This window comes from Notolepis coatsorum, assembly GCF_963971535.1.
Source record: "Notolepis coatsorum genome assembly, chromosome: 16".
Lineage (NCBI taxonomy): Eukaryota > Metazoa > Chordata > Actinopteri > Aulopiformes > Paralepididae > Notolepis > Notolepis coatsorum.
In genome coordinates this window covers 31,029,558-31,051,891 of record NC_140180.1, presented here as the reverse complement: position 1 = coordinate 31,051,891, position 22,334 = coordinate 31,029,558, and the positions used below count along the sequence as shown (strand labels likewise).

Below are 22,334 nucleotides of genomic sequence, written 5' to 3'. Positions count from 1 at the left end.
ACCTGGCTTAGCAAGGGGGTGGACCACCACGAGGGATGCGGGTTGGACAACGTTGTCATGGATACGCTCCAGTTTTCTCCCCGTCCGCTTGTGTACGCACCGCAGGAGCTGGTGTTCCCAGTCTGCGATCCAGAGCCTGTCCTCAAACACGGCCAGATCAAAAGGCCGACCTGGGGCACGAAGAGGACACCCGTACGGAAAAGGGTTATAAAAGAACATACATACACTGTGTCTGCCTTCAGATAATGTATAGGAAACATAATCGCTGCCAGATATCATGACTGTACTCCTAACATCTTTACATACTTTATGTTCAATTACTGGTTGCTCAAACCATATATTCTGTAAATTCCCTGTAGGAATCACATTTACTGTAGTGCCAATTATTTGTTAGACCACAAGTACCAATCTTGTAAGATTTGTATACATCTTTTCCATTATGGGAAAGAAGGATATACAGTACAATGTTCATGTTCCACAATATGATCCGACTGCCTGAAAAAACTTCTTCAAAGAGGAAACCCATCTTGACTGGGGGTGTTCTTGACTACAACACTGACCAGAGATATAAACCATGTGCATATCTCTGTGTGTAAATGGACGGCATTTATACAGCGCTTTTATCCAAACTTATGCCTCACATTCACCCATTCACTCACACATTCACACACCGACGGCGGGAAGCAACCATGCAAGGTGCCAACCTGCTCATCGGGAGCAGTTAGGGGTTAAGTGTATCAAGGACGCTGGCGGGAGGAGCCAGAATCGAACCAGGAGCCGTGTGATTGCGTGCGTTGTCTGTGCTCCACACAAGCCTCACCTACTTGGTTCTCTATCAGGACCCGTCTGTCGGAGCCGTCCAGGGCCGACGTCTCCACCACGCCCCTCTTCCTGTCGCACCAGAACAACCGGTCCTCTGTGAAGTCGACGGTCAGGCCGCTGGGGGCCACCATGTTGCCTCTGGCCACGACCGCGCGCTCCTTTCCTTCCAAGGAGGAACTCTCCACCGCAGGCCTGCTGCCCATGTCAGTCCAAAACAACTTCCTCAAAAAGTAAAACAGAGACTGTAAGCCATGATGATGATGATGATGACGATGATAACGATGATGATGATGATGATGATGACAATGATGATGATAACACTGCTACTAATAATACTACTAATCATTTTATATTTGATGAATGCTTTTACTCAAAGCACCTTACAGTATTATGAGCTAAAAATCAAACCCCTAACCTTGGCAGTGCTGATGCCATTCATGGCTCATTGATCTACAACATGCACAGAAATAGAGTAATCTGTATTTGGTTAAAGGGATAGTTGGGATTGTTGGACATTAAGTTGTATGCAATACTTGCTGGTACTGTAGTGGAAGCAAAGCTATTAGCTTATTTGCAAAGTCCCATCCAACAACATGCAGGTAAAAGGGTTATATTACCCATTTCCAACACAAAACCACAGTCCTCCAGCATTTCAGATTCTTCTATCACTTGGCACTATATTGTTTTATTGAAACAAGACCGTTTATTACTATGCACTGTAGCCGGTTCACAGTGTTGGACATGGGTAACCCGGCTTTGCCTGCATGTTGTAGACTGAAACATATTTGGTGCTGTGAATCACCCGAATCCTCATTTGCTGCCTGTCTCTAAAGCTTCCCGGTTCGCTCAGAACCCGGCCAGAACTCTGACCACGGGACTCAGTAAAGTCTAATAGCTTTGCTTCCACTACACTACTGGCAAGTATTTCATACAATTGAATGTCCAGAAATGTTAACTATCCCTTTAAGAAGACAGAAAAAAAAAACATGTACTTACTTTGCCAGAGGATGAACTGCGATCCCCCTGGGTTTCTGCAGTCCTTTACTTACGATGGTTTCTCTGTCCAGTCCAGTCAAGGAACTGCAGTCGATCGTTGACCGGCTGGACGACAACAAAACAGGAAATAATGAGTCTAGAATAAACATGTTGTTATACCAAACTACTACGGTTGAGGAGCCAGGAAAAACAAGCTAAAAAAGCGGTGACAGTAAAATGATCTGAATCTGAATCTGAATGATTCTATAGTAGGTTAAATAATAGTAATGAGAACAGAATAGCTTTTACCTTCATAGAGAGCACTAGTCAAAACGTTGTTTTAAAAACCCAATAGGAAAGACCAAGATTAACAATCCCAATTGGGATATCCAATATCAAAAGAAATGTTACACCAAAAGGTATATAAAGTAATTATGTATATTTGCTATATACTCTTGACACATCACACACCAATGACCTTAAACAATGTTGAAGCATGTTTAAGTGTAAACCAGACAACTGTAGGAAGCAATGAGAGAGAGCATAAGTGGACCAGCAATTAAAATCTCATATAGAATGTATATAATATACACATTCTATATGATATAAATAATATATATAATTGGCTTCTCTATCCTTCCTATCCCCTCTAAAACATCTTTCCTAAGTTGCTCTATCTGTTCACGATCATTCAACTCCTCATTATACCACCTACCCAAACTTTTCACAGGCTTGTCCCTTATCAATGGAATTTCCTCCTCATCTATGTAAAACCTTCTCTCTATTACCTTCCCTCTGGTCAATGGAATGCTTTTCTCAATTTACTAGGCTTAATCTAATCAATACACAAGAATCCTGAGGCTCTGGGTCTTTGGTAGTCTGAGGCCCCTGACAGTCCGGGGGCCCGGTGCCCTGGGGCATTGGGTTGGTAATCCAGGCATCGGTTCTTGTATTCATCCCACTCCACCACAAACCTGCGGTCAGTCCAGTACAACCTGCGGTTGATCCAGTCCACAGCCAATCCCTCTGGTGCATCCAGACCCTCGGAGACCAGAACTTCCCTGGGACCACCACTCAAATCAACCCGTTCTATTTGGTTCATATTGGCAAAGTACATCTAGCAAAACAAGAGGAATGAATGAAAAATACAGTTAGCACATAATATTGTATGCCATCAAATGGTAAGTTCAGAATTTTAAGGCCTCTAGTTCCGACTCTATTTCTGACTCATCAATGATGTTGTCTCAGCCCAATCCATACTGTGCTTCATGCTGGATACCCAACTCCTCCTTAGCTTGTTACAAAACAGTGTACTGTAAACTTAATGGGGCCATTGTGAAAAGCACCTAAACATATTAGAAAACAAACCTTTTATGTTTGGATACAGCGTGGAGTGGGTTTCAGCCTTTATTTCAGGGCTTGTACAGACTGAAATGTGGCCCCATTACTCTGAATTTGGTTTGTGACTAACTAGCCGGTGCCGAGCATGGACTCTACCAATCAACAACATCATTGGTAAGTAGAAAATAGAGTAGCGATCCAAGGTCCAAAATTCTGAACTTACCCTTTAATGAAGCCAGTGAACGTATCCATTCATGTAAAAGAAGCATGGATCATTTAAGACACTTAGCGTAAGAAGAAACGCAGGAAGAACAAATGCAAGAAGAACAAATGCAGGAAGAGCAAAACTCATAACTTTTCTAATCTTTTATCATACAGGATATATAGGTGTCCAGTAGGTGGCACTGTATCTCTACACTAAAACAAGGTGCCAAGTAACTCCAGTACCACTTAATTTTTTTTAATGAGTTTAGTCAAAACAACGAATACAACTGTATTGTATACTTAGGAAATACTTGCATACTTTTTTTTTATATTACGTTACTTTTTAAAGCTGGGTAGTTTTCATTATTAACTTTTTTAGATATTTACATTTACATTTTGTCATATAGCTGACGCTTTTATCCAAAGTGACTTACAAGTTCTGTACGACAAGTCAGCAGGAAGGGTAATAATAATAATAATAATAATAATAATAATAATAATAATAATAATAATAATAATAATAATAATAATAATAATAATAATAATAATAATAATAATAATAATAATAATAATAATACATTCAATTTGTAGTGCACTCTACATTTGGAAACCAAATATCAGAGTGCAGGGTAATAATAATAATAATAATAATAATAATAATAATAATAATAATAATAATAATAATAATAATAATAATAATAATAATAATAATAATAATAATAATAATAATAATAATAATAATAATAATAATAATAATAATAATAATAATAATTGTTGTGAAGGATCAGATTAAACCGAATATATTTATTTATTTATATATATTTAAATAGTGTTTGTATATCGTTTGATATCCCCTGTATATTCCTTGTACAATATGCACTGAATATCCCTTTAGTCTACTAAACAGCCCATAATAGTTTCATTCTACCATTGGACGAGAACCTGGCGCCAGGTTGCCATACCCCTAGGTTCAAGTTCAATCGTGCCGCCCAACATGTCGTGGCAAGCCCCGGTTCCGCGTAGGAATACGTCTGGCGAAATACGAATGGTACTATTTGTTCATAGCGCATATATATATGGCGCAAGTAAAGTAGAACTTTCTTTTAGTCCAGTTCTTTACCCTCCAACAGAGTGACAGACGCGAAGCCTCACCCACGACGCACGTGTGGTGTAGTAAGGCCTACTTGGCCTCAGAATAGGCATGGAGATATCGTGTGGATTAATAGTTGAATAGTCATAGTTTGGCACTATACCGTCGAGTTGGACGTATTCTATTAAGCTAATAATAGTCTATTTATGTATGGTGCATCGTTCGGTTAGAGTTATAAAGTTATCAGTACCCCCATCGTTCCTGACGTTATCTGGACGCTTAACCAGGCTGGGCAGACCCCTAGTGGTGCTTGCATCCGAGGAGCTCCGGGTCAGGGCGACTGGACCTGTATATTGGATTACTCTACCCGGACGACGGCGAGCCTTCCCCGGCTTGGATTATGCTTTGGGTGCTTTGATTATTCCATGGATAACGGCCAACACTCCAAGTTGATTCTCCCAAGAAACCGTCGGCCAGATGGGATACCGCCAGCGGCTTCTCTAACCCCCCCCCTCCTACTGTCTTACAACCAGCGGGACCCCCCCCCCCCCCTTAGTGTATCCAGCTATAATCATTTGAGTACCATCGCTATAGTTCCTAAATATCCAGGTTGTATACTTACTCCCTGCGTAACCAGAGATTGGACATTCAATGTTGATTTACCTACGAATACTCATTTGCCATACAAGTGCATATTTCAAATCATAAGTGTAAACAAGTGAACGTTGTATATACCTTTTGCTATATTAAATATTCGATTTGTACATTTGTGTGGATTCGTTTCATCAGGTGGGAAAGTGTTCATCATACTTATATCATGTACTGGATGGCCAGAAGTTAAAGTACAAGAGGTAGTGGTATTAAATACCATATCTAACAATACAGTCAGAGAATTGTCCCCCTCAGTTACAATTGGTCCTTCGAGCCGGAGGGTAACTAGTGTAATATTAATATAGTGTTATTAATATTGAAATGGCCTATGATGAACACTCCACGAAACGGTCCTCCTAACCTAGAACGCCCGCGGCGCAGACGACAGCCACCTCAGTACTTAGAGGATTACACTGTCAGTCAACTACCTAGCCTTCGACAAACGGTAAACGCGGTAAAAGTAGAAAGTAAAATTATGTCTGACCTTAACGACCAGGTTTCCCCGACCACAGAGGCCCTAGTAGGTCCTAATGTAACTGACCAAGCTCACGGTGGGGACCAGGAGGTAGCGGACATGCCTTTACCCCCCGCCACTACCCAAGAAGTAGTCCCCGACCAGCACCGGGAGGAAGACAACCCTACAGAGAGAGAACTCTGCACGGAAGAAGAGGAGGAGAGCGCCGAGGAAATAGAGCTCCAGGACTCCCCAACGAGTACCCCCAGGAGCGGCTCACGCAGGAGCGGCTCACCTCCACAACCGCCTTCCCCCAGCGAAGCGGAGAGGATGCTACAACAGGCGTTCCTCGTCAGCCTGACAGCCGCTACCGAACGCGATCGACTTCAGGGTGAACGCGACCGTCTCCAAGCACAGGCGCTCAGCGAGCGCGAACAACTCCAAGCGCAACAACGGAGCGAAGAAGAGCACACACGCCTGGAGATGAGATGCCTTCAGACGGAAGAGAATATGGCAAGAGACCGGGCCGACGCCCAGCGCGCCGCTGCCGGTGCCCAAAGAGAAGCAGATCTCACCAAGCGCGAAGTCGAGCGCGACAAGTTACAAGCGCAGCTAATGGAGCAGCTGATCCGCAAGGCAACACCCTCTCCCTCCGCCAGGGGTTCAAGGAACTCGTCGAGACAACAGTCAAGGGCAGCGTCTCCTCAACGAGCAAGCGACCCTGAACTTGACCAACAGACCGAGCCTATACCCCCCGCAGACCCCCTTCCCAGACCGGTCCAAGCGAGACCCAGCTACAAGGAAGGAGCGGCATACACTGCGGAGAAGCTAAATAAACGATTACAGGATCTGGAAGATCTGATAGAGGAAGAAGAGGGAGAGGAGGAGAACCAAGCCCGACGACAGCACAGTACTCCACCGGACCAGGAGGTCCAGTACAGTCCAGGCTATACCCCCGCGGCGCTGCGCTACAGACCCCCGACTCTATTCACGGGTGAGCACGACGCACGACCAGCCCCGAGGAATAGCACCTGGACCAGCGGGCCATGGTACCCTGTCAGTACCAGCCCACAGCGAGGCGCAAGAGGGGACTCGCCCAGGAGGTCTCTCCCCCAACGCTCGCCGATGTATCAGCCATCCACGGCGTCATACATTGCCACGCCGTCATTTCCAGACTTCGCCTATGAGAGTCGAGCACAGTACACGGAGCTCCGGATGTGCTTAGAGACAATGATGGTGGATGTCGCTGATGAACGCCACAAGTATGCAATATTACTGAAGCACCTGAAAGTACCGCGAGCGCACAATATAGCGCTAGCCTATGCCACCTCTTCGACACCATACACAGCGGCCCTAGCGGCGCTGGACCAGAGATATGGACGTATATGGGATTACGTAATCCAAGAGATAAGGCATATTGATCGCCTACCCCCAGCCACAGACAATCGCTCATTAGACGACCTGTCAATCAAAGTGCAGTCCCTGGTAGGGATGCTGGGAGCGCAACGGGAAAAGGGCATGCATGAGCTATACGCCAACTCTAACGTCGAGAGGATTTTGGAGAAGCTGCCACCCGCAAGACAGGAGCGTTTTAGGCGGCAGAGAGACTACCGGGATCCCAACGGCCCCGAGCCATCCCTCCTTGATCTAGCTGACTTCCTGGCGAGAGAAGTCAGCAGCTTACGACTGGATACATTCGGGCGGAGCACGCCAAGCTCCAGAGAGGGACCCAGGAGAATAAATGATGGAAGAAGATCGGTGACTGTCATGCACCAATCAGAGTCAGTACCGAGCAGTAAGAGTCACAGCACCCCCTCGAGAAAAGAGAAGTGGAAGATAGCATGTCCCTACTGTGAGAAAGAACACTGGCTGTCACAATGTGACCTATTCACAAAGATGAATGCAGAAGAAGTGAGTCAATGGATAAAGTCCAACAGGCGCTGTTACCGATGTGCGCGGCCACACATGGCAGCCGAATGCCGCCTAAAGAAAAGGTGCAGCCGGTGCGACGGAGCCCATCTAGATATACTACACGAGAGTAACAGAAGACGGCCTCCACCTGCACCATCGAGCGGCACCAAGGCAAGTGTCATGTACATTGACCCCGCCAGCAGCAGCGGCGCCCAAGTGCTCTTAAAGGTAGTCCGTGTGACATTGAGCTACCAAGATAAAGTCATGGACACTTACGCCGTCCTTGATGACGGGTCAGAGAAGACCCTTCTGCTCGCGTCCGCTGCGGCCCAGCTGGGACTGCGGGGGAGCAAGAACGAAATGACGATTCGGACAATAAGAAGAGATTTAAAGACGATAAAGGGCGAGAATGTCTCCTTCACTATCGCAGCAAACGGGCAGCCAGAGCGACGGTATAAGATTACAAATGCTTTCACCAGCCAAGAAATAGGACTATCGCAGTACACCTACCCTGTCACCAAGTTGATGGATAAATATGTGCACCTGCGCCAATTACCTATCCCGCTCATAGACGGCGCTACCCCGACCCTGCTGATAGGCTCCGACCATGCAGAACTCATAGTCCCGATTGACCGGGTCCATACAGGACCCCGAGGCTGTCCTGCAGCAGTCGAGACCCGCCTAGGGTGGACCCTACAAGGCCCCCTCGCTAAATCTCTCAACCGAACAGCAGCCACTAGCTGCCTCCACTCCAGAACGACAGAAGAAGACACCACTCTCCTGCAGCATGTCGAGAGGCTATGGACACTAGAGACAATGCCCTTTAAGAACGAAAAGAAAGATATTCGTTCTAAAGAAGACATTTACGCCATCAACCTACTCGAGCAGGGGACAAAGAGAGTCACAGTCGGCGGAGTGATGAGATACGCAACTCCACTCCTGAGGCGAGAGGGAATGCCCACCTTTCACGCAAAGAAAGACGCCACGGAGCGCTATCTATTGAACACGGAGCGGCGCCTAGCCAAAGACCCCGCTCAAGAGAGTGTGTACCGCGCTGAGATTGAGAAGCTAATCACAGCGGGACACGTAACAAAGATTGACATTAAAGAGGCCGATCAGACGACCGAATCATGGTACGTGCCGCATCACAAGGTCCATCACAACGGCAAGGATCGCATTGTGTTTAACTGCAGCTACCAGATCGGATCCCAAAATCTGAATAAAGAGCTCTTGCCCGGCCCCACACTCGGCCCCTCCCTACTAGGCGTGCTACTGCGCTTCCGCCAGGACAAGGTGGCTATCAGCGGGGATATCAAAGGGATGTTCCTGCAGGTGAGACTAGTAGAGGAGGACAAGCCCCTGCTGCGGTTCCTATGGAGGGAGAGGATCGGAGATGAGAACCCAGCCATCTACCAGTGGGAAGTACTCCCCTTCGGAACCACATGCAGCCCGTGCTGTGCTACATTTGCACTACAGAAACACGTCGCAGAGGACCCAGCAGCAGATGAAGAGGTCCAACACAGTGTGAAGAACAGTTTCTACGTGGACAACTGTTTACAAAGCGTTTCGACTCAAGAAGAAGCCGAGGCTCTCCTAATCAAGTTACGCGCCTCCCTGATCAAAGGCGGCTTTGATCTCAGGCAGTGGGCCAGCAGTGACCCGCACGTATTGCGCAGCCTCTCCCCCGCGGACAAGGCTGCCAGCAGCGAGACCTGGATGGCGACCATCCCAGGAGAAGCCCAAGAAATGACACTAGGACTAGTCTGGCGCTTCAAAACAGACTCGCTCCACTATAGACACAAACCCTTGGCTCCAGAGCAGGGAAGGTCGACGGCGATACCGACCACCAGACGGAGTGTGTACAGAACACTCGCCAGACAATATGACCCGTTGGGATGTATTCTACCTTACACCACCAGGGCAAAGATGATTGTACGAGCACTATGGGACAAGGACCAGGGCTGGGACGACCCAATACCCGCACACCTTGCCTCAACATGGAGAGAGTGGGAGACGGAACTCCGCTCACTCCCAGGCGTCAATATACGCCGCAGCTACTTCCCATCCACAGTGAGGCCAGAGACATGTGAGATTGATCTACACGTCTTCAGCGACGCCTCCGAAGTAGCCTATGGATCGGTGGCCTACTTGCGTGCCCAAGAGAAGGGAGGAAAGATACACACTGCTTTCATCCTGGCCCGCTCAAGAATAGCCCCACGAAAGCAACAATCTATCCCGCGTCTAGAGCTCTGCGCAGCCCTAGCAGGAGCGCATCTAGCCACGTTAATCCAACGTGAACTCACCATTCCGGTGCACAGAACAATCTTGTGGTCAGATTCCACGACAGTACTCACATGGATCAAGTCTGATTCATGCAGATACAAAGTCTTCGTGGGAGCCAGAGTCACCGAGATTCAAGAGTTAACAGAAGCAGCGAGCTGGCGGTATGTGGACACCAAACACAACCCAGCTGACGTCATCACCCGGGGAATGTCTCTGGATGACCTAACCCGTCGCAACATCTACAGTGACGGACCAGAATTCCTCAAGCTCCCGGAAGGAGAGTGGCCTACGCCCACCCCACGGGAAGCAAGTAACGAGGAGGCTGAGAACAAGAAACCTATGTTCTGTGGACTGAGCACAGTCGCCTCCACAGACCCCAACATAGATGACTGCATTACCCTAGAGAGTGCGCAGCAAAGAACATTCCTGCGGCACCACCCAGAGATTCAGTCCACCACTGACATGTCAGCAGCTGACTACGAAGAAGCAGAACTTCTTCTACTACAACGAGCCCAGAGAGACTCGTTCCCCGATGAGCTAGACTGTCTACAGGGAGGAAACCCCGTCCCATCAGACAGCAGACTGCTTCACCTGGCACCAGAGAGTGACGCCCATAATCTCATCAGAGTGGGTGGTCGCCTGCGGAGAGCCCCCGATCTACCGGATGATATTAAGTACCCGATCGTCTTGAACAGCCGACACAAGGTCACAGAGCTGATCATAAAGAAATACGACGAGGATGTACACCACGCAGGAGCAGAGAGAGTCTTCGCGGAGATCAGACGTCGTTATTGGATACTGCAAGGGAGAGAAGCAGTACGGCGCTTCCAGCGAACCTGTCTAGACTGCCGTAAGTGGCGCGCGCAGCCCAGCATACCACGGATGGCTGACTTACCCCCCTGTCGCCTCCGAATCGGCGACAAGCCATTCCACTCCACAGGCATGGACTGCTTTGGCCCGTTGTATATAAAGAGAGGAAGAGGAACCGAGAAGCGGTGGGGTATTGTATTCAAATGCATGACCACCAGAGCGATACATATCGAGCTCCTTCCGACCATGAGCACAGACTCATTCCTTATGGCCTTCCGAAGATTCACATCACGGAAAGGAAAACCGTCTACATTGTTGTCTGATCACGGGACAAACTTTAAAGGCGGAGAAAGAGAGCTGAGAGAGAGCTTCCAAGCTATGGGCCCAGAACTTAGACCCACCTCGCTCCATCCCAGATTGACTTCCAGTTTAATCCCCCGAACGCACCCCACTTCGGTGGAACCTGGGAACGAGAAGTACGTTCTATAAAGACAGCCCTGTACGCCGTGCTTGGGGCCCAGACTGTGGCGGAGGAAGTCCTAATGACAGTCCTCACGGAGATCGAGGGAGTATTGAACTCAAAGCCCCTCGGTTACGTCTCCAGTGATGTAGCAGATGTCGACCCAGTCACCCCCAACACACTCCTAATGGGGCGGCTGGACCCCGCGCTACCCCAGACAATGTACAGGCCTGAAGAAGCAAACGGCCGAAGAATGTGGAGGTACAGTCAAGTACTAGCTGACAAGTTTTGGAGCAGCTTCCTACTCCACTACCTACCGTCTCTACAGACCCGCCAGAAGTGGGTAAAAGAGAGAGACAATTTGACAGAAGGAACAGTCGTCATGATTATTGACCAGTCACTACCCAGAGCTATGTGGCCGGCTGGCCGCGTAAGCAAAGTGATCACCGGTGCCGATGGCAAGGTCCGAGCAGCTGAAGTACTCGTCCAAGGGCGCACTTACACACGACCCGTGGCGAGGCTCATAGAACTGCCCCGACTCCCGGATACTATCGATGATGACCATGACCCCATGACTTTGTGAGTTGACTGACCCTTACAGCGGACCTTGAGTGGTAGACAGTGCGGTTAATCTGTCTCTGCTTAGCTAATTAGGTGGGACTAATTAGGGGGCGGCTGTTGTGAAGGATCAGATTAAACCGAATATATATATTTATTTATATATATATATTTAAATAGTGTTTGTATATCGTTTGATATCCCCTGTATATTCCTTGTACAATATGCACTGAATATCCCTTTAGTCTACTAAACAGCCCATAATAGTTTCATTCTACCATTGGACGAGAACCTGGCGCCAGGTTGCCATACCCCTAGGTTCAAGTTCAATCGTGCCGCCCAACATGTCGTGGCAAGCCCCGGTTCCGCGTAGGAATACGTCTGGCGAAATACGAATGGTACTATTTGTTCATAGCGCATATATATATGGCGCAAGTAAAGTAGAACTTTCTTTTAGTCCAGTTCTTTACCCTCCAACAGAGTGACAGACGCGAAGCCTCACCCACGACGCACGTGTGGTGTAGTAAGGCCTACTTGGCCTCAGAATAGGCATGGAGATATCGTGTGGATTAATAGTTGAATAGTCATAGTTTGGCACTATACCGTCGAGTTGGACGTATTCTATTAAGCTAATAATAGTCTATTTATGTATGGTGCATCGTTCGGTTAGAGTTATAAAGTTATCAGTACCCCCATCGTTCCTGACGTTATCTGGACGCTTAACCAGGCTGGGCAGACCCCTAGTGGTGCTTGCATCCGAGGAGCTCCGGGCCAGGGCGACTGGACCTGTATATTGGATTACTCTACCCGGACGACGGCGAGCCTTCCACGGCTTGGATTATGCTTTGGGTGCTTTGATTATTCCATGGATAACGGCCAACACTGCGGAGTGTTGGAACTACCCCCCGGAGAGGACTCCAGGTGAGACGGCGCTCTACACCAGTGAGGTCGCCTCACGTCTCTCCGTTGTGGACCGGCAGCTACCGTCCACCAGAGGGTCCAGCTGTATTCGTCTGCGGACCGAGGTTCTGTGGGCACCGTGTTCAAGACTTTGAATTCTCCCAAGAAACCGTCGGCCAGATGGGATACCGCCAGCGGCTTCTCTAACCCCCCCCCTCCTACTGTCTTACAACCAGCGGGACCCCCCCCCCCCCTTAGTGTATCCAGCTATAATCATTTGAGTACCATCGCTATAGTTCCTAAATATCCAGGTTGTATACTTACTCCCTGCGTAACCAGAGATTGGACATTCAATGTTGATTTACCTACGAATACTCATTTGCCATACAAGTGCATATTTCAAATCATAAGTGTAAACAAGTGAACGTTGTATATACCTTTTGCTATATTAAATATTCGATTTGTACATTTGTGTGGATTCGTTTCATCAGGTGGGAAAGTGTTCATCATACTTATATCATGTACTGGATGGCCAGAAGTTAAAGTACAAGAGGTAGTGGTATTAAATACCATATCTAACAATACAGTCAGGGAATTGTACCCCTCAGTTACAATAATAATAATATTTGTACTTCGTTACAATTATACTTAAGTACTGTTTTTGGTGATTTGTACTTTACTTGAGTATTATTAGGTTTGTATACATGTACTTTTACTCAATTACATTTCAGAGTAAAAAATACATACTTTTTACTCCTTACATTTAAAATGCAGACCTACAAAGTACAAAGTACAAATCTCGCAGGTCCAACTATTTTAATTAGTATATTTGTTTCTCTGGCCGAACTAACGTTAACGTTATTAATCCTGCGGCCACACTTTATTTAAAAACAGCCAATCAAATCCTGATCAATGGAAAATGAACCCGCCCATACCCATGCTGATTGGTCCTAGAAAGACTAGAAAGCAGGGATCTTTGATTAAACACCTGCTATCAGAAGAATAGACAGTCAGAAAAAAAGTTTAAACTTTTTAGTACTTAAGTACATTTAAAAGTAGAAACTTTTTTACTTTTACTCAAGTGTGTTTTTAGCCAGATACTCTGACTTTAACTTGAGTAAGATTTCGAGACGGTACCCATACTTTCACTTAAGTATAATTTCTGGGTACTTTTTACACCCCTGATAATAACTTTGTTTTATATAGCGCCTTTCAGAAGACCCAAGGTCGCTTTACATAGGGGGACAAAAATAACAAAAGTAACAAGCATAGTGGACAGACACAACATACAAAGTGAGAGATTAGGGGTTAAAGGCCAAGTTGAAGAGGTGGGTTTTGAGGAGTTTTTTGAATGAGTCCAGAGTTGGGGCGTTGCGGAGTTCTGCAGGGAGGGAGTTCTAGAGGGTGGGAGATGCCACACTGAAAGCTCTGTCCCCAAAGGTCCGCAGTCTTGTTCGTGGAATGGAGAGCTGACCAGTGTCCGTGGATCGCAGGGACCGTGACTGAGTGTAGGGGTGGAGGAGGTCAGTGAGGTACTGAGGTGCCAGAGCGTGGAGGGATTTGTAAGTGAGCGGTTTTGTAGGTAATGCGGGATTTGATGGGGAGCCAGTGGAGGTGGATAAGGGTGGGGGTGATGTGCTGCCAGGGTTTGGTGCGGGTTAGAACCCTGGCAGCTGAGTTTTGAACATACTGGAGGATGTCCAGGGTTTTGCTTGGAACCCCGGACAGGACCCAGGGTACAATTCTTTCAGCTGAGTAACAATGTTCATCAAAGTGTTGAAACTTGAGTGCTGCAGTGTTGAGTGCATAGTAGTAGAGACATATTAGTATATTATGAAGAGTGCAGGATAGTAGAATAATAATAATAATAATAACTTTTTATAGCATACATGTATTGCAGCTCAAAGTGCTTTGCAGCAAATAGCATAAACATAGGCATAACATTTGCATACAGTTGACAGAATAAAAGCAATGCATAAAGTGCAGACATAAGAATAGGTATAAAAGACAATAAAAGTAGTGCAATGTAGAAAGTGCAGACATAAGAATAGGCATAAAGTAAGTACAATAAGTACAGTGTTGCTCGAAAGCATGTGAGCAACACTGTACTTGTAAAATAAGTACAATAAGTACAGTGTTGCTCAAAAGCATGTGAACCCCCCCGGAACAGCCAGTCCCCAAAACACCCCACAGATCAATCCCCACCACATCCCCATCCAAGACACACAACCTGATAAAGCATGTCATGACCGAAGGAAAACACAAACAGCCCGCGCGCCACTCACACCGCCATGCACGACAGTAAGAAGGTTAGTTTTTTTGTATTTGTAAAACTTAACAAGACTTAAAAGCAACAACAACAATGGGACTCATCAAGCACCCAATACTTTAGTGCTATGAAAACATAGGACACTTAGAAATCCAAGTGTGTTTGTACAGTATTACCAAATGTATGCTTTGCCCTTACTTTGTTTTGTATTGGATCATAATCCAAAGCTATGAGTGCTCCTTGACGCTCTTCCAGAAGCTTCTGGTCTCCAGAACCATCCAGATTCACTCTTCGTATATCAACCGTATTGGCAAACAGCAGGTAAGGGGGTGGCCCTAGAGAAGAATGACATGTGTTGATGTTAGCACTTCATTACATGTTGAGTGTGTAGTATGTACAGTATATTGGGTTAGGGGGAGGCTGCAAATGTGTGTGTGTATGTGTCTAGTATGTAGGTATAATATGTATGCGTGTGTGTGTGTGTGTGTGTCTAGTGTATGTAGGTACAATATGTATGCATGTGTGTGTGTGTGTGTGTGTGTGTGTGTAGTATGTACAATAATGTATGTGTGTGTGTGTGTAGTATGTAGGTACTGTATTGTATGCATGCTTTTGTAAAAGATAAATGGCTGCATTTATATAGCGCTTTTATCCAAAGTGCTTTACAATTTGTTCCTCACATTTTACCCATTCACTCACACATTCACACACCGATGGCAGAGGCAACCAGGCAAGGTGCCAACCTGCTCATCAGGAGCAATTAGGGGTTCAGTGTCTTGCTCAAGGACACTTTGACACACTGCCCGGGAGGAGCGGGAATCAAACTGGGAACCTCTGGATTACCAGACGACTGCTCTATCACCGGAGCCACTGTCACCCTTTTGTGTATGTAGTATGTAGGTAGTAGGTACAATATATGTATGTGTATGTGTGTGTGTGTGTGTGTGTGTGTGTGTGTGTGTGTGTGTGTGTGTGTGTGTGTGTGTGTGTGTGTGTGTGTGTGTGTGTGTGTGTGTGTGTGTGTGTCTGTGTGTGTCTGTGTGTGTCTGTGTGTGTGCGTATCTCCTGTGTGTGTGAGTGTACTGTAGGTTCCAGAATGTGCACAAGCGTGTATCTCCTCTGTGCGGTGAGTGTACAGTACGTGTGTCAGTCAGGGGGATGTGTCTGTCTGTACTGCAGAACTCACCAGTAGCAGTGCACCGCTTGCCACCCTGATGGAGCTGGTAGCCCGGCAGACAGTCACATTCCCACCTAGCGGGGCCCACGGCGACACAGACCTGACTGCAGCCGCCTCTGTCCGCAGACGAACAGCCTGGAACAGCCAGACAGTGTTTAGAGGCAAAGCAAAGCACAGACACACTTCTGTTCCTTACAAACACACTCCACTTTATTAGCTGCGACCAGAATCTCTAGAACGTCTGTCGGTCCACAAAAGTGTCCCCCCACCCTCTAGCGGACAGAGTTTTCGCCCTAGGAGGCTGACATTTTTGCAGGGAGGTCAACTGAGTGCGTGTGAAGGTATGTGTGTGTTCATGTTAATTGGCTAAATGGGGGGGGGGGGGGGGGCAATGGGTGTGGCCTATCTCAAAAAGGTTGCAGCTATTGCAAATAGACCCTTTTCACAGCGGCCATTTTGACATGTCAGTGCAGGGTAAACATAACATTAATTAGGATACGTTCCATTTAGGTGCCAGAACCCTTTCAGGGGGAGAGTATGCACACTACCAGGGCCCTGGCTCCAGTACACCTGAATGGAATGGAACCCTAATTATATAACTATTCACGCTTGTTGTTTAACAATGGCTCAGTCTCACACACTGGATATTATGATACAAGTCTATTGGGTGTTTTCTTGTGTTTTCAACAGTGACTGTGGATTTTCTGGTAATGCTGCCCTGACTCAACAGCTCATTCGTTTCTCATTTTACTATCTGTGATATTTTAATATGTATGATATTTTACAATCAGTGATATTTTACTATGCATTTTATTTTACTATCAGTGATATTTGACTATAATGATATTTGACTATGAATTTTATTTTACTATCAGTGATATTTTACTATCAGTGGTATTTGACTATGAATGATATTTTACTATCAGTGATATTTGACTATCAATTATATCAGTGACATTTTACTATCAATGATATTCTACTATCAGTGATATTTGACTACGAATAATATTTTACTATCAGTGATATTTTACCATCACTGGTATTTTACTATCAATGATATTTTACTATCAGTGATATTTTACTATGAATTATATTTGACTATCAGTGATATGTTACTATCAGTGGTATTTTACTATCAATTATATTTGACTATCAGTAACATTTTACTATCAGTGATATTTTACTATGAATGATATTTTACTATCAGTGGTATTTTACTATCAGTGATATTTTACTATGAATGATCTTTTACTATCAGTGATATTCTACTATGAATGATATTTGACAGTGATATTGACTATAGGCTACGTTATTTGATGCACAACTTCCTCAAAATGTAAGATATAACTGTATGTACTCCTTCCTCCCTGATTCCTTTATACATATGACATACTTGGCAATACATAAACTTAATTCTGATCTACAATGGGTCAGATGATCCAATCCGGTCTAAGGGGTGATTTAGAAAAGAAAAAAATGCCAACAAAAATTATTTGCATAATTTATCATCAGTTTTTGTGTCCTGCTTATTGTGTAGGAAGTGGAACACATGTATTAAAGGGACACTTCACCGAAAAACAATGCTGATTTATTTAGGAGCACATAATCTCACACATATCCCAAGGCTCTAAACTGTAGCACATATTTATTTCGTTTGACAGTTATTGAGAGTTAATGAGTTTGAATAGCTCCTGTGATATCATCAGAGGATACTGAATCATTGTGTTATGTTAATTACAGCTTAAAGCTGCAGTAGGCAACTTCAGATAAATTAGCAGGAGTGAGTTTACCTGCCCGGCAGACATAGAGCAAGCTCTGCATCGCTTTTCAAGCCCATGCACAGTATATTTCTCAACCTCTAATCAGCAGGTGGTTTTGCACATGTGGTAGTTTTGTCTGTGAAAAACCTTTTGTTGTGCGTGCATGGGCTTGAAAAGTGATGCAGAGCTTTTATAAAGCAGATTGTACTGCACACTGAACTGCCACAGTGTTGTTTAAACCTCTGTGCTGTGGTATTAAAGTAAAATGTGGCCTCAGTTTGACACCTTTCATCAAGAAAAGATAACAGTTCGTTTGGTATACTATGAGTTTTTACATGCCATGTGTGGGAGAGCCGGGATCATGTTCCTCGGGTCCTATGTTCCCCGGGTTCTATGTTCCCTGCTTTGATTGATTAATATATTGAACATTTTATTAATTTTTATTATTTTATTTATTATTAATGTCCGCCTTGTTTCGAACGGTTAAGCTTAGGCCCTCTTTCGAACTGGTTAAGGTTAGAGTTTGGAATCAGGGCTGGTGGTCTAAAATGTTCAATCAATCAATCAATCAAAGCGGGGAACATAGAACCCGGGGAACATAGGACCCGGGGAACATAGACATGCTCCCGGAGAGCCAATGGAGAGCTACTTGTCTCACCACCTAGCTAGCCGCCAGTTTATGAGACAAGTGGCTCTCCATTAGCTCTCCCACAATGCAGCAGGACTCAACAGAGTCAAAGAAAGGTTTGAAACAACCACACCGGTCTTTCATTAACTGAAACACCAAATAGGTCTACACACCAGACCAGACATAGGAGCGAACTGAACCAAAACCATAAAATCCATTAGGAAATCCTGACCCGATGGAGCACACCTGGAAGACCCCCCTCTTTGATGAGGTGCACCAGGTGTGGCCAATGCCATGTTCACACTCAGGCACTGGGAGCCAGCTGCCAGTTGATGAGATAAGTCGCTCTCCACTCTCCCATGCTGTGTTCATGCTCTCATGTTATTCTGTTCATTTCAGTAGCCACCTGTACACTTGTAGATTAGATTACTGTACTACTGGCATAAACCCTACAAGCCTGAAATGGTTTATCTCCTACCTATCCGACAGGGACCAACAGACTGATATCCAAGGCCATCTTTCCAAGGCTCAGCCTGTGACTCACGGAGTCCCGCAAGGAAGTGTCTTAGGCCCTTTATTGTTTTACATTTATATTAATGACCTACAAGCTGCTTGTAATGTAAATTTGTTTCTGTATGCAGATGACTCGGCTATCCTAGCCTCTGAAAAGGATTTGAATACGCTGCAGGCCATTCTCAGTGAGAAATGTAATCAAATTATCTGGCTCACAGACAACAAGTTGTCTCATCACATGGCCAAAACTATATCTTATTCGGTTCCCAACCCAGGCTGCGGAAACTGAATTTGTCTAATATTAGCTTTGGGGGCCAGTCCTTTCCTGCTAAAACCTCAGTCAGCTACCTAGGTTGCTATTTAGACAACAGCCTGGGTAGTGAAACTATGGCTTTAACACATCCCACACCGGAAATGGCTTACGACGTGTTTCAAGTTCATGCGAATTCTGCCAATCCACGGCGTACGACGTTATTGAGATCATATTTCATTTTTTCGCCATGTTATTCATAATTCCCTCACGGAGCCTGGTATGATGCAGTGGGAGCATGCACAACTCTGCAACGCTTCAATACTGCCACCTGGTGGATGATCGGCGAGTTGCCAAACCGGAAGTGCATCTGACAAATGCATCGGGCACTTGTATATTGTTGCGGGACTGTATACATGTCCGTGTGTAGCGATCGCTGCCATAACCCAATAATTGATACGATTTGGCCATGTATTATGATTATACAAACCGGAAATGGATTTAGGAGATCGCCGTCAAATAAGTGGGATCTTTTTCCTCCAGTCTCATCGTCGAACGGTAAGAGGACACTGACGTCATTTTCAGCGTGTTTGTTTATTATTATCCATGCAAACTGCTCTCATCAATATATCACCCATACTACATAAAGCATTTACCGACGATCACGGAATTATAAACGACCCCCCCCCCCCCCATTCATCCGCGCATGATCAGTCATAACGTTTAGGATCATGTACAGTTGAAATGTTTTATATAGCGTGTATCGCCAACAAACGGCATTTGATAATCTATATATGCGTTTATGCCTATATCTCACGTTCTAGAAATTACTGCAGAAAACGATAAAAACATATTTATATTCTAGACGTATTTTCGTATGAATCTATGAATGAAAAAGTAAAACGTTCCTACATCCTGAACGATAGATAATCGATGTTGAATGGGCCATAGTAATGTCAATTTAGCAATACAATTTAAAAAGTTATAGCCCTGCAAAGAAGGTGAACATCTCAGGCTTACAGTGCTGGCAGAGGGTGGTTTAAGATGCTAAAATTGCGTGGCAGGGAATGTGTTAAAGACCATAGGGCTGACCTCGATTAGTCGAATAGTCGACTAATCGAACGAAAGGGGCCGTAGTCGACTGCCAACCACTTAGTCGAATGCAAAAAAAAAACGTAAGATTATATAAGATTATAAAAAAAAGAGGCCTAGAAGCGTGGCTAACGCTAATGGCGCACATACCAGCGAGGCTAACTGCCTAAGAAAACGGGCACAGAAAGAGGATTTCACACACTAGACATATCAAGATGTATCCATCAGTGGACCAACTGCATGCTTTCGCAGAGGACAAGAAGCCTTCAGTCGACTTCTTCACACATTAAGCACCCCCCACAGCCCAAATGGAATGACCCACCCCCCCCCCCCCCCCCCCCAAAATAATAGATTCTGGGAATAATCAACTATCGGCAAATTTCGGCCAATCAAAGTTGACTATACAAATCCTTAGTCGGGGACAGGCCTGAGCGGCAGAACACAATTGCTGGCCAGGAAAGCTCAGTTTCTGGACGCAACTAGTCTCCGTCTGTTAGCCAACTGTCTAGTTTCATGTTGCTTTGATTATGCCATCTGTTCATGGTATGGTGGCCTGACCAAAGTTCTAAAAGAGAAATTACAGGTATCTCAGAATTAGCTAGTCAGGGTAGCGTTGGGGCTAGCCTCTAGAGACCATGTTGGTAAACAGCACTTCCAGCAGTTGGGCTATATTGTTTAATTATCTTTACTATAATTGCATTGCCTATATTGTCTTCTACTATTACCATGCCCATACCTGCTCCTCTCCCCCATGCTGCTATGATGCCTGAATTTCCCCAAGGGGCTCAATAAAGGAATATCTTAATATCCCTCTGGGGCATAGAGGTCTCATGGGACAGATAGACAGTAGACGACATTGCAAGTGTGCCATTCATTTCCAATTAAATAAGGATGACAAGCCTTTGTCCATGAAGCAACAAGCGATGCTCGATCTCATTGGTATTTTGCGCTGGCACACATTTACATGCATATGTAAGGTTGCAACTGCAAAGTAGAAAACATCTTTTGAGCTATCGACACGTTGAAGCTACAAAGTCATTTGTTGTCGTCTTTGTCGCTCATTGCCTACCATGTGTCGAAGCCATTAAACATCGGAATGGGACGTCCTCGCTTGGTTGTACTCGCAATCTACTTTTAGGAGGAAAACTCCCCATTCCCCTGTATATGGTAAATGGTACATTTATATAGTGCTTTTATCCAAAGCGCTTTACAATTTTGTTCCACATTCCCCCATTCACTCACACATTCACACACCGACGGCGGAGGCGACCAATGCAACCATGATAATATAGTGGAGGCTAAGTCACCAACATCACCTAATGGGAGATAGGGGTACAGCACATGCTCAGGTTGCGCTGGTAGAGTGTTTGCTGGTACCGTAGATCGCTATTTTATTTGGCCTGTGTAAAAAAACGGTTCCAACACTGGCCACCATTGAGAGTTCATGCTAATTGTGAAAAGTTACGTTTGATCCATCTTCAGGCGTGCACTTTCACGTCTTTACCCATTCAGCTGCAGGATATTTCCCTGCCTGGACATTTAATATTATATTTATGAATCTCCGGGTGACTTAACACAAAGAGGTAATTATAATTTCTGGAACGGGATAGTCTTCAATATGACTTACATCTGTTTGCTTCCTCCTAAAGTTGTAGATTGCGCTGATGACAGGTTGCCAGTGAGATGCATTGCCATACATCTTATTTATTTTAAACTATGAATATACCAGAAAGACGACGACGACTGGTTGTCTCTCTGTTTCCAATGGTTTTCCAGGTTGTAACCAAAAAATCCAACAATCTGACTAGTTAACAATCTGACTTGTAAACAGTGATGCCACAGATTACTTGTAAAAAATAATCTGATTACTGATTACTGATTACTCCTTTAAAAAGTAATCTAGTTACTTTACTGATTACTTGATTAGTAACCAGGTTAAGAAGTCGTCGTCGTCCCCCCTGCTGCTGCCACAACATAAAAATGACAACAGTTTTTTTTCTCTCTCTCTCTACCAAATCCATTCTGAGACAACGGACTCAGTGCGTACTCCGCAAGTCGCGCGTAACATGAATCTCTCTCTGTCTCTCTCACTCTCACTCTCTCTCAAGTAGCCAAATTACACTATAAAACAAATTGGATAGTTGATTTAACTTCATGCTGAAGCCATTCTAAAATCAGCTATAAAC

The 22,334-nt window shown here is 45.2% G+C and overlaps 1 protein-coding gene across 1 annotated transcript in view; it reads right to left on the bottom strand.

The window, feature by feature from the left end:
- The window catches only part of egf (epidermal growth factor), a gene marked incomplete at both ends in the record, with an annotated part of 53,986 nt that overhangs the window by 18,987 nt on the left and 12,665 nt on the right, over positions 1-22,334 (bottom strand). Inside the window, 6 exons of the mRNA XM_084332015.1 lie at positions 3-170; positions 821-1,044; positions 1,819-1,923; positions 2,772-2,914; positions 14,927-15,063; positions 15,915-16,040. Of these exons, the coding sequence (XP_084188141.1) occupies positions 3-170; positions 821-1,044; positions 1,819-1,923; positions 2,772-2,914; positions 14,927-15,063; positions 15,915-16,040 (903 nt within the window). The remainder of the gene's footprint in view (positions 1-2; positions 171-820; positions 1,045-1,818; positions 1,924-2,771; positions 2,915-14,926; positions 15,064-15,914; positions 16,041-22,334) is intronic.